General features: G+C 40.5%; 1 protein-coding gene across 1 annotated transcript in view; it reads left to right on the forward strand.

Annotated features, from left to right (window-relative positions):
• ECEL1 (endothelin converting enzyme like 1) overlaps window positions 1-12,943 on the forward strand; it is a 173,616-nt gene that overhangs the window by 129,092 nt on the left and 31,581 nt on the right. The window contains exon 12 of the mRNA XM_053709058.1: window positions 11,829-11,896. Within this exon, the coding sequence (XP_053565033.1) occupies window positions 11,829-11,896 (68 nt within the window). The remainder of the gene's footprint in view (window positions 1-11,828; window positions 11,897-12,943) is intronic.

A 12,943-nucleotide genomic window follows, 5' to 3' on the forward strand; every position in this document is an offset into this window, starting at 1 on the left:
CAGTTATGTATGTCCTTTAGGCTCTTTCTAGAATTTCTAGAAAGCTCTTTCTAGAAGAGATGCACTGGATTGACAACAATGTAGTATTAACTCCTCTCTCTGTTTTTCATATATTTTTTGGTTATCTTTATTTAGGTGGCTTGCTAGCAGTGGTTATCTTTATTTAGGTGGCTTGCTAGCAGTGGGTATCTTTATTTAGGTGGCTTGCTAGCAGTGGGTATCTTTATTTAGGTGGCTTGCTAACAGTGGGTATCTTTATTTAGGTGGCTTGCTAGCAGTGGGTATCTTTATTTAGGTGGCTTGCTAACAGTGGGTATCTTTATTTAGGTGGCTTGCTAGCAGTGGGTATCTTTATTTAGGTGGCTTGCTAGCAGTGGGTATCTTTATTTAGGTGGCTTGCTAGCAGTGGGTATCTTTATTTAGGTGGCTTGCTAGCAGTGGTTATCTTTATTTAGGTGGCTTGCTAGCAGTGGGTATCTTTATTTAGGTGGCTTGCTAGCAGTGGTTATCTTTATTTAGGTGGCTTGCTAACAGTGTGTATCTTTATTTAGGTGGCTTGCTAGCAGTGGGTATCTTTATTTAGGTGGCTTGCTAACAGTGGGTATCTTTATTTAGGTGGCTTGCTAGCAGTGGGTATCTTTATTTAGGTGGCTTGCTAGCAGTGGGTATCTTTATTTAGGTGGCTTGCTAACAGTGGGTATCTTTATTTAGGTGGCTTGCTAGCAGTGGGTATCTTTATTTAGGTGGCTTGCTAGCAGTGGGTATCTTTATTTAGGTGGCTTGCTAGCAGTGGGTATCTTTATTTAGGTGGCTTGCTAGCAGTGGGTATCTTTATTTAGGTGGCTTGCTAACAGTGGGTATCTTTATTTAGGTGGCTTGCTAGCAGTGGGTATCTTTATTTAGGTGGCTTGCTAACAGTGGATATCTTTATTTAGGTGGCTTGCTAGCAGTGGGTATCTTTATTTAGGTGGCTTGCTAGCAGTGGGTATCTTTATTTAGGTGGCTTGCTAGCAGTGGGTATCTTTATTTAGGTGGCTTGCTAACAGTGGATATCTTTATTTAGGTGGCTTGCTAGCAGTCATTATCTTTCTTTAGTTGGCTTGGTAGCAGTCATTATCTTTCTTTAGTTGACTTGCTAGTAGTGGGTATCTTTATTTAGGTGGCTTACTAACAGTGGGTATCTTTCTTTATTTGACTTTCTAGCAGTTGGTATATTTCTTTAGTTGACTTGCTAGTAGTGGGTATCTTTATTTAGGTGGCTTACTAACAGTGGGTATCTTTCTTTAGTTGACTTTCTAGCAGTTGGTATATTTCTTTAGTTGGCTTGTTAGTAGTGGGTATCTTTATTTAGTTGACTTGCTAGCAGTTGGTATCTTTCTTTAATTGGCTTGGTAGTAGTGGGTATATTTCTTTAGTTGACTTGCTAGCAGTGGATATCTTTCTTTAGTTGGCTTGCTAGTAGTATTTTTCTTTAGTTGGCTTGCTAGCAGTGGGTATCGTTTGTTTAGTTGGCTTGTTAGCAGTCATTATCTTTATTTAGGTGGCTTGCTAGCAGTCAGTATCTTTCTTTAGTTGGCTTGCTAGCTGTGGGTATCTTTCTTTAGTTGGCTTGCTAGCAGTGGGTATCTTTCTTTAGGTGGCTTGCTAGCAGTGGGTATCTTTCTTTAGGTGGCTTGCTAGCAGTGGGTATCTTTCTTTAGGTGGCTTGCTAGCAGTGGGTATCTTTCTTTAGGTGGCTTGCTAGCAGTGGGTATCTTTCTTTAGGTGGCTTGCTAGCAGTGGGTATCTTTCTTTAGGTGGCTAGCTAGCAGTGGATATATTTCTTTAAATGGCTAGCTAGCAGTGGATATCTTTCTTTACTACAAGTGGGTACATGTATTTAGATTAGTGATTTTTAACCTTTTTTTTGCCGTGGCACACTTTTTTACATTAAAAAATCCTGTGGCACACCACCATCCCAAAATTTTAAAAATATCACACATTGTAGCATAATACAGCATATATATATACACATACACACAAACACACATATACTGTATGTATTGTGCTGTTATGCCATGCCTCCTACAAACTACCCCTGCACTGGGAGTAAAAAACAAGCAAAGTTTAAAAAATATGTCACACTGTTGTCAGTCTGCCGTGGCACACCTGAGGATCTCTCACGGCACACTAGTGTGCCACGGCACACTGGTTGAAAAACACTGATTTAGATGGCTGACTAGCAGGAGTTGTCTTTATTTCCTTGGCTTGCTTGCAGTGTTGTTGTTTTTTACATGGTCTATTATTAGTGGGTGTCTTTCTTTAGGTGGCTTGCTATCTGTTGGTTTATTTCATTGGTTAACTGGATAACACTGTGTATCTTTCTTAAGCTGGCTTGCTAGAAGTTGCTGTTTTATTACTTTAGTGACTGGCATTGGGCATAATTTATTACTTTGCTGGCTACCAATGGATTTGTGTAATTTAGTTTTTATAGATAAAAGTAGATAACTGGTATTAGTGAGATAGCTAGCAGTAATTGCCCTTCATAACTTGGTTGACTGGAATAGAATGTATTTCATTACATGACTTCATATCATTGGGTGAATAGCAGCAGTTGGCTGACTAGCAATAATTGTTTAGCATTAATTTAATGACAAGCTTTGGATGTCATTCACTGTTATTAGTGGGGTAGCTAGAAAAGTGTTTCTAGCATAACTTTCAATAGGAAATTAACATTTGTAGCAAGCTAGTCAATGTGTAACTGTATGGCATTGGGTGCCTGGTGTTATTTGATAGGCCAGGAGTGAGAATCAGGTATTAGAAAGAGCTAGTGTTTGGTGTCAGGGGATAATAGGCCAGCAGTAAATATCTGACATAATTTTTATGCCTCAAAACAAGTGATTTAGTACATGATAATAGCAGGATATGATTTTGATTATTAAAATATAAATGACTGGGGGGGCGTGTCTAGACGGCAGCCATAGCAGACGGGAAAAATGAAGCTCTGAGAAATGCCAACTTAATCTGACAAATATCAGGGGAACATTCTCTGATCTTCTCAGCATAATAGTATATTTAGTTCTCTGAAAGTAATGCCAACCAGGATATACTTTTCTTTTGAAGCAGCATAGCCTATTTGAACTGATCCGAGTTTGCCAGATTTCAGACGAAGGCCTAACACACAGTTTCTAACATCACCCCCCCCCGGCTTCCCGGGTAAAACAGAAGGAACTAACTCGCTCAATCATACAACTATAAACGACCGCTGGAATGAATACCAGCTATTTGATCACCTTTTCTACATATAACTATCCCTCAATGAAGTGTGGGCAGGAAGTCATGGCAGAGGACCCAGCCATGGTGGTAGCCCTTTTACAAAGATTTGAGCAGGCGATGATTGCTGGGTATAACCAACTGGTGGAAAGTATACATTCGCCAGCCACAGAGGAAGGATACATCCAAACCGCAATCATCTGTGAGGGGACTGTAGGGAAGCAGTTACAGAAAATTCAAACTGTCGATACTCCAGTTTCTACTGAGAACGCTACTGTATCAGTTCGGTGCACCAAGGAACTCTTCACTGGTTCTCTGATGATCCCTGCACTGGAGGAGGCAGCCGGTCCACTGGAGCAGACAGTGAGTCTTGTCCGAGATTGAGTAGTGATTGGCACAGGACCATTTACTGTGTTTGCAACTACCGGGTCTCTGTGTACTAGATTGCCTGTTACACAGCATGGTGAACTGGAGTTACCTGCTGGAAACTTTGCTAGAGCCCTTCTACTCCAACTTAGGAGTAAATTGAGGCCGCTTCTTCATGGATAAAATATTTGTATATACACGTACTAATCCGATCACTTCTTACATCTTGCAGACATATACAGCCTAAGCTTAGCCCTATAACGCATTTACATACGAATCCTTATATAGGTTGGTAACATGCTTTAACCTCCACAATCAAGCCACACGCCCCCATATTGCTTAGAAAGATATAGAAAATGATTTATTTAACATATAGCTTCACTCTAGCCTTATAATACCCTATTATACAAAGATGTATGGTTGAGGCGACTCTACTGTATAGCGGGACCTTGAAAGAGGTTCTCCAGATAGTCTAGATTATTTGAGCTCTATATATTGTTCACCATATATATTTTTGTTGTATTGCCCTTTATCATTATGCTGTTCTCATAATGTTATCACTGTTTTATATTTTTCATTATGCTATGGTAACAGCTCCTAATGTTCTTTATACTACAATTGTATTTATACAGTATCTTTTTAAGCGGTATTTACCCTCTGTTATACCCGCTATAAGCCATTGGACGAAACAAGGTCCTTGATATGACTAACATGTGCTATAAGTCTTACCTATATCAAAAGGTCCATAAGTGGCCAGCTATTTAGTCTGTTATATAACCTCTAAGATTATAAAATGAAGGTTTCAGAAATGTACTACTCATCAAATAATTTGTTCTTTACCTGTATCACTATATTGTACTGTATTATCTGAACGCTTGTCATCTGTACATTAAGACATTTTCTGTATGTTTCCATATGCGCAAAACCTTAATAAAAGATTGTTTATAAAAAAAAATATAAATGACTGATTGCCTAATTAAAATCTGATAGCATATTGTACATACAGCATATGCTCTAATCCAGAAAATGTATATAATGTCTTAATAAAATACAACTGCAATTGTTTATATATTTTTAAAGAACCAAAATCACTTAGAGACATAACAAGATTAAAAAACAAAACCAGTTGCAGTTCAGATGTTCAGTAAGATTAACCCTTTTCTGCCTGGTGCATAATTGGGGACTAAATGCACATAATCGTCTTCTTCTTATTCGTTTTCTGGCTAGATTTCAGAGTCTGAAATTAGTTTTCTGGCAGGATTCCAGTGTCTGGCAGTACTTGACAGGCTAACAGTTGGTGTCTACTATTGCTTGGCTTGCTTGCAATGAATTTATTTTATTACATGAGTGATCAGCGGTGAGTTTTTTCATTGCGTGGCTGATCAGAAGTGGATTTTGTTTAATATTTATTTGAATGGTTGTCCAACAGTTTTTATATATATATTTATATTGATTCATCTGAGATCTTATTGTACATGACATGACTTGATGGCAGGTGAGTATTGCGGTACTTATGGTTAAGGCTATGACTAGTACTTATATTCTTAAGAAGAACAGAACGATATAAAGGAGACATATCATATTAGCTCCCATCTATAGAAAGGGATTTTAACATTCTTTTCCAATCACAATAAAATATTTATTTCTTTTTAAAGACACAATGGCCTCTAGTTATCAAGCCGTCTACTTTCTAGCATTCGCCGGCCCCAATACGCTCGCCTAAACATCGCCACCGTGGACCTGAATACGTTCGCCAAATTTATCAAGAAAGCTGTCAAAAAGCCGCGCACCAAGTACGTTGCGATGAGCAGCGGACTGTTGTTAACTAACAGTCATCGATCTCGCTGCTCATTGGCTTTTTTACAGCTTTCTTGCTAGCCTGTCACTAAGCACCCACACTACACTATACTGTTTTACCCCCTATACCGCCGCTCCCGGAGCTCCCCGCAACTAAATAAAGTTATTAACCCCTAAACCGCCGCTCCCGGACTCGGCCGCAACTGTAATAAATATATGAACCCCTAAACCGCCGCTCGAGGACCCCGCCGCCACCTACATTATACCTATTAACGTCTAATCTTCCGCCCCCTATACCGCCGCCACCTACATAAAGTTATTAACCCTATCCTAGGTAAGTATTTATTTTTAAATAGGAATAATTTATTTAATTATAGGAATATTTATTTAGATTAATTTAAACAATATTTAAGTTAGGGGGTTAGGGTTAGACTTAGGTTTAGGGGTTAATAGATATAATGTAGGTGGCAGCGGTGTAGGGGAGGCAGATTAGGGGTTAATAAATGTAATGTAGGTGGCGGTGGGCTCCGGGAGCGAAGGTTTAGGGGTTAAACAATTAATTTATTTGCGGCGGGGTCCGGGATCGGCAGGATAGGGGTTAATAACTTTATGTAGGCGGTATAGGGGGCGGCAGATTAGGGGTTAATAGGTATAATGTAGCTCGCGGCGGGGTCCGGGAGCGGCGGTTTAGGGTTAAACATTTTATTTAATTGCGGCGGGGTCCGGGAGCAGCGGATTAGGGGTTAATAAGTATAATGTATGTGGCGGTGGTGTCGGGGCGGCGGTTTAGGGGTTAATATGTATAAAGTAGGTGGTGGCGGTGTAGGGGGGCAGATTAGGGGTGTTTAGACTCGGGGTACATGTTAGGGTGTTAGGTGCAGACACTTCCCATAGGAATCAATGGGATATCGGGCAGCAGCGAACATGAGCTCTCGCTGCTGTCAGACTCCCATTGATTCCTATTGGATCCGCCGCCTCCAGGGCGGCGGATTGAAAACCATGTACGCTGGGCCGGAATAGTGGCGAGCGTACCTGGTTGTAGTTTGATAACTTCCAAAAGTAGACAGATTGTGCCGAACTTGCGTTCGGAACATCTGTAGTGACGTAACCATCGATCTGTGTCGGACTGAGTCTGCCGGATCGTATGTTACGTTACTAGATTCTACTTTTGCCAGTCTGTAGGGCTTGATAACTATGGCGAATCAGCCTCGCCACAAATACGCTGTGGAATTCCAGCGTATTTGCGGTTGACGGCTTGATAAGTAGAGGCCAATGAGTCCACGGATTTCATCCTTACTTGTGGGATATTGCCTCCTGGTCAGCAGGAGGAGGCAAAGAGCACCACAGCAGAGCTGTATATATAGCTCCTCCCTTCCCTCCCACCCCAGTCATTCTCTTTGCCTGTGTTAGTGATAGGAAGAGGCAAAGTGTGGTGTTAGTTATAGATTATTCAATCAAGAGTTTACTATTTTTAAAAGTAGTGCCAGAGTGTGCTGCTTTGTTCTACGTGTAGCCTAGACCAGATCAGTCTCTACAGTAGAGCATTTGGTGGCTTTAAAGCAATGGGAACTTGTGGGACATAATTCTCACTGCGCCTCCCATATTGATGCTGCCCTGCTTGTAAAAGTCTGAGGGAAGAGATAGACTCAGTACTTTTTATTTCCACAGGCCGATGTGAGGAGAAAGTGAGGACCTTGCAAGCCGGGTGGGCTGCCTTACTGCCGGGCAGCAATTTAAGGTAAGTGCTGATATTTATTTCTGGGGACACGCTCACAGAAATATTGGCACTTTTATATATTAAGGGACACTGCATAACATTATCCCTAGGAGGGAGAGCATGTTATTGGGCAGTAATTGCAGGCACTGAAAGGACGTGGAGAAGTGGCTCTAATTAGTTCTAGCTTCTAACAACGGCTTTATTTACACTAGCAAGCCGTCTGGAGGGCTGGTTTGTTTTCATGTTAGACCGCATGCATGCTTGAGGACAGTCGCATGATTGAGGGCATTTTTACTCCCCTGGACGTTAGGTTATATGTTATAACTGTCGGGAGTTTTGCTTTTTCTTATGTTAGTCCGCATGTAAGGGGTGTCGCATGATTGAGGGCATTTTTACTCCCCTGTACGTTAGGTTATATGTTATAACTGTCGGGAGGTTTACTTATTAAGTGTTAGTATGGGCTCGTCTTCCCGGCGGCTCCATTTTTACATTTTAGTTGCCGGGAGTTTTTATCTTGTTATGCCCAGGATGGGTGGGGCTATGTTTGCGTGCCATTATTCCACTGCTGTGTTAGAAGCAGTTCTGCATACGTGAAAGCAGGGTTTACGTGGACGCTTGAAAGATGTTTTCCTCTATAGTCCGGTTGCCTGTTTCTTTGATCAGTGACAGGCAGAGTCCTCTGCATATTTAGCAGACGTAATACAGTGTGTTTTAAGGTTTAAAGTCACAGTCCCATATTATCCCATTTTTATTAACATGTTTCATGGTTAATGGGTTCATACAAATAACGTTATATTTTTTACTTAAAGAGACAGTTACTCTTATTATGGTGTTAATTTTATTAATTTTAATGGGAATAAAGTTGTCACATACACTTTCTGCCCCTCGCCCTATGTATATTCTATGTTCATGAATTGCTTTAAAACAACCTTAGGGCGTTTCCTTTGTTATTTCAAAGGGTGCATAGGGATGTTAAATACTATTTATGTCCTTCATACCAGGTATGTCCAATGTTTTAAATGGATTAAGTTATAATAACATTTGGGCATTTTCTTTTGGTATTTAAAGACACAGTACCTCTGATTATGGTGCTCAATTTTATGGATTAACATGTGATCCATTTATGCCCTTTTTAATATTGTAAAAACTTTTCTGTCTCATATGTGCATACAGTTGCACTTCAGAGATAAGACTTTTTATTAGGGTCAAAGTCCAGGGATCCCCAGGCAGAACTGATAGATGCTCTGGCGGTTATTTGGTTCTTCAGTCTTGCATACCTATTTCCTCTGTTTTTGCGCTTCTTTCTTGAGTCATTGCTCGAATCAAACAGGAGAGGGTACCAGTGTTCCTCATGGCTCCTGCAGCGCCTCGCAGGATTTGGTTTGCAGTTCTGGTGGTGTTATCACTGTCACTTTTCATACTTCAGTTGAGGAAAGGCCTTCTCATTCGAGGGTCCTTCCTTCCCAAGCCTACTTTCTCTGCAGCTGATTGTTTGGCGATTGAACGCTTCATTCTATCCAAGCGGGGGTTTTCTGATTCGGTCATGGGGACCATTCTCTGGGCTTGTAAGCCTGTGACTAGAAGGATTTACCATAAAATATGGTGTAAATTTCTTTATTGGTGTGAATCCAAGAGCTACTCATGTAGTAGAGTTAGGTTTTCCAGGTTTTTATCTTTTCTCCAAGTAGGATTGGGGGAAAGGTTTATCAGCAAATTCCCTAAAGGGTCAGATTTCTGCCTTATCTATTTTGTATGCAAACGTCTGGCGGAGGCCCCAGACGCTCAATCCTTTTGTCAGGCTTTGGTTGGAATCAGGCCTGTGTTTCAAACCCATTACTCCTCCATGGAGTCTGAATTTAGTTCTTAAAGTTTTATTTCTTGTTGAATTTTCTTCAGCTCGAAGAGTGTCTGAACTTTCGGCATTCTAATACGCTTGTCCTTATCTTATTTTTTATTCAGATAAGGTAGTTTTGCGTACTAACCTAGGGTTCCTTCCTAAGGTTGTTTCAAACAGGAACATTAATCAGGAGATTGTTGTTCTTTCTTTGTGTCCTAATCCTTCTTCTCAAAGGGAACGTCTTTTGCACAGTTTGGACGTGGTCTGTGCTTTAAAATTTTATTTTCAAGTGACTGTGGACTTTCGTCAGTCGTCTTATTTGTCGTTTTCTCTATAGGACTTAAGGGTCAGAAAGCTATGGATTCCTCTCTTTCTTCTTGGCTGAAGAGTCTCGTCCGTTTTGCATGTGAGACTGCTGAACAGCAGCCTCCTGTAAGAGTTACGGCCCATTCCACTAGGGATGTTGCTTCCTCGTGGACATCCAAGAATGTAGCTTCTGTAGACCTCGTTTGCATGGCTGCAACCTGGTCCTCTCTTCACATTTTTTCTAACTTTTGTAGATTTGATACTTTTGTCTCAGCCGAGGCTGTTTTTGGGAGAAAGGTTCTTCAAGCAATGGTGCCTTCTGTTTAGGTTTTCTGTCTTGTCCCTCCCTTTTCATCCATGTACTCTAGCTTTGGTATTGTATCCCACAAGTAAGGATGAAATCCGTGGACTCATTGTGTCTTTAAAAAGAAAAGTAAATTTATGCTTACCTGACAAATTTGTTTCTTTTTAGACACGATGAGTCCACGGCCCGCCCTGTTCTATGAGACAGGTTATTTTTTGGTTAAACTTCAGACACCTCTGCACCTTGGCTTTTCTTTTCTCTTCCTTAACTTCGGTCGAATGACTGGAGTGGGAGGGAAGGGAGGAGCTATATATACAGCTCTGCTGTGGTGCTCTTCGCCTCCTCTGCTGACCAGGAGGCGATATCCCACAAGTAAGGATGAAATCCGTGGACTCATCGTGTCTAAAAAGAAACAAATTTATCAGGTAAGCATAAATTTTCTTTTTACACCTATCCCCAAAAAAACTGTATTAAAAGACCACAATACCTTGCGTCCTGTTGATAAGACTATGAGGCCGAATTATCAAGTTCCGAATGGAGCTTGATGCCCCTGTTTCCAGCGGGAGCCTTCAGGCTCGCCGGAAAAACAGCAGTTATGAAGCACCGCTGCTCCATAACTTGTCCGCCTGCTCTGAGGCTGTGGACATCAATCCACCTGATCCTATACGATCGGGCTGATTGACACCCCCTGCTAGCGGCCACGAATCTACAGGGGGCAGCATTGCACAAGCAGTTCACAAGAACTGCTTGTGCAATGATAAATGCAGACAGCGTATGCTGTCAGCATTTATCGATGTGCGGTGGACATGATACGATACATCGTATCATGTCCGTCCGCCCTTAAATAAATCGGCCCCTATGACTATAGGTTAAACTTAGGGCTAGGACTAGGGTTCACAATAGGGTTTAAACCTTGCATGATAAAGAGGGTGGCAGGACATTGCAAATTATTGCCAATATTGATTGCAATATTCTTGTAGTTCTGATATTCCTGTCCTGCTGGGATTGATATTTCTGTCCTGTTGGGATAAAATTGCTAGACATCCTCTGCTGTCCTGTCACTCAGGCAGCTATAGCTAGAAACATAACACGTTAAGCCATTGTATATCATGTAGTCAATCAGCTGCAACTAGCCATCAAACACATAAACAAGTATGCTGTCTGATCTATGGGTTGTTTATAATGTTGAGTTTTAGATAGATAACACATTCTGTTAAACAAGACAACTAAGAAGCCGTGCCTCTAGCTTGTTAGTTGTCTTGTTTAACAGAATTTGTTATCTATCTAAAACTCAACAATATAAACAACCCCTAGATCAGACAGGGTACTTGCTTATGTGTTTGATGGCTAGTTGCAGCTGATTGACTATATGATATGCAATGGCTTAACGTGTTATGTTTCTAGCCATAACTGCCTGAGTGAGAGGACAGCAGAGGATGTCTAGCATTACCCTGCTGGTTATCAGTGGGCATATAGTGTTTTTTAACAGAAAGTGAGCTTCATTTATTATTTGGCTGGTGAGGAGTGGATGTCTATCATTATTTTCTCGGCTGGCAGTGTACATTTGGCATTGCAACGCTGCCAAGCAGTGAAGAACCTTGTCTGTTAAGCTGTGAGCGTCTGGCATTACTTGGCCAGCTTTCAGTATACATCTTGCATTATATCACTTGCACACAGTGATCTATTTACCTATTTATGAATGCCGTCTAGCAGTGAATGTCTAATTATGTGTCTGCTTGGCAAGTAGTGGATGTTTGGCATTACTTTACTGGCAAGCTTTGCTGATCTGACAAGCAGTGAATCTTTATCTGTAAAGGGGTACTATAATCACTAAAGCAAATTAACGTGTCATGTAGCGTAATAAAGCTTTTCAATAAATAATACTAATCATTTTTAACTAAATAATTCTCAATATATTCACAGTTTTATACTGAGCCTTAAATACATGTTGGACAAGGCAATTAAGTAGCAAAATGTTCTTGTTTAGCATAAGAACAATATGTACATAGTATCACTAGGAAAGATATTTTGGCTATCACAAAAAATGGGTATGTTACCACAGAAAAATAATGCTACACAGATGACTAATTTTGTAGCTAGTTCTAATCCAGTTTTAAAATGACTTTTCTTTTGAGTGACATTGGATTTTGTGTAACCAACTAAAGAGATGGAGTAATAGATAAGTGAATAAGACTCCCGGCGGAAGTAAAAAGAGTACTATACTCATTCTAGGATGTTTCTTTCTACAGGTCTTTAAACTATGGAGGAATTGGAACCATAATCGGCCATGAGCTGACACATGGGTATGATGATTGGGGTATGTAATTTAATTATTAGACCAAGCCTAAAGCATCTGGGGGAGGAGAGGGAGCAGCTACCTCCACCTAAAATGGACTAGATTACTAGTGAAGCGCTACTTTACTATGCACCTGCAAAGGGGCAAATTTGCCCCTTTACGGGCGCACGTTGAATAACCAGCCATTGCATGTGGCTGGTTAATGCTCCCGCGAGCTTGCGGAAACACTTTGCACAAAGTGCAATTAACCAGAGGGCAGACCTCTAGTTATTAAAATAAAGTTGCCCCAATCGTCCCCCAAATAAAGTGGATAGTTCCTTTTAATAAAAAAAATATATTTTTATTTTTTTTATTAAAAAACTGCACAAAGCAGTTATAAGAGGTCAAAGTGAGGGGTTGTGGGGTGTTATAAAAAAACGGCACTGAAAGTGCCTTTTTATAGAGATTAATGGGGACTGTGATTGTAATGGAATTAGATATGTTTATTCTTATATACATACTGTATATATTTATGTGTTATTATGTGTATAAACACATAAATATATATGTATATATTAATATATATTTTTTAATTTGCTGTCCAACGCTGCTGCAAATTACCCCCCTGCGCTGTGCTATGTGCTTTGCCGTGTCTCATGGCATGAGAACGAGGCTCATATTGGAGACTATGGAAGCGCACTCTCGTGAGCGCAAGGCTTCCAGGCAATGCAAACGTCACGTTTCCATTGCACCTAACTTGTAATACCAGTGCACATTTACGTGTGCTGGCATTACTGAGTTGAGCGCAGATATCACACTCGCAAAAGGGAAATTTGCTCTCCACTCGTAATCTAGGGTGCAATCTGTTATCAATGAAAGCTTATGTTTTCATTAAAATGAGTGGTCACATTATGGTTTAAATTCAAATTGAAATAACTAGCATTATACCAGGTTTAAAGCAAATGGGTGGGCCTCAAATATAATTCTAATTTATTGTAGTTGCAAGAAGTAAATTTTGAACCAAATGAATTGTATACAAACTTGTAGCTTGGCCAAAAGTGAAGGAGCCAGATTTTTTTGGCCTGTATA

The sequence above is a fragment of the Bombina bombina genome, chromosome 4, assembly GCF_027579735.1.
Source record: "Bombina bombina isolate aBomBom1 chromosome 4, aBomBom1.pri, whole genome shotgun sequence".
Taxonomy (NCBI): domain Eukaryota; kingdom Metazoa; phylum Chordata; class Amphibia; order Anura; family Bombinatoridae; genus Bombina; species Bombina bombina.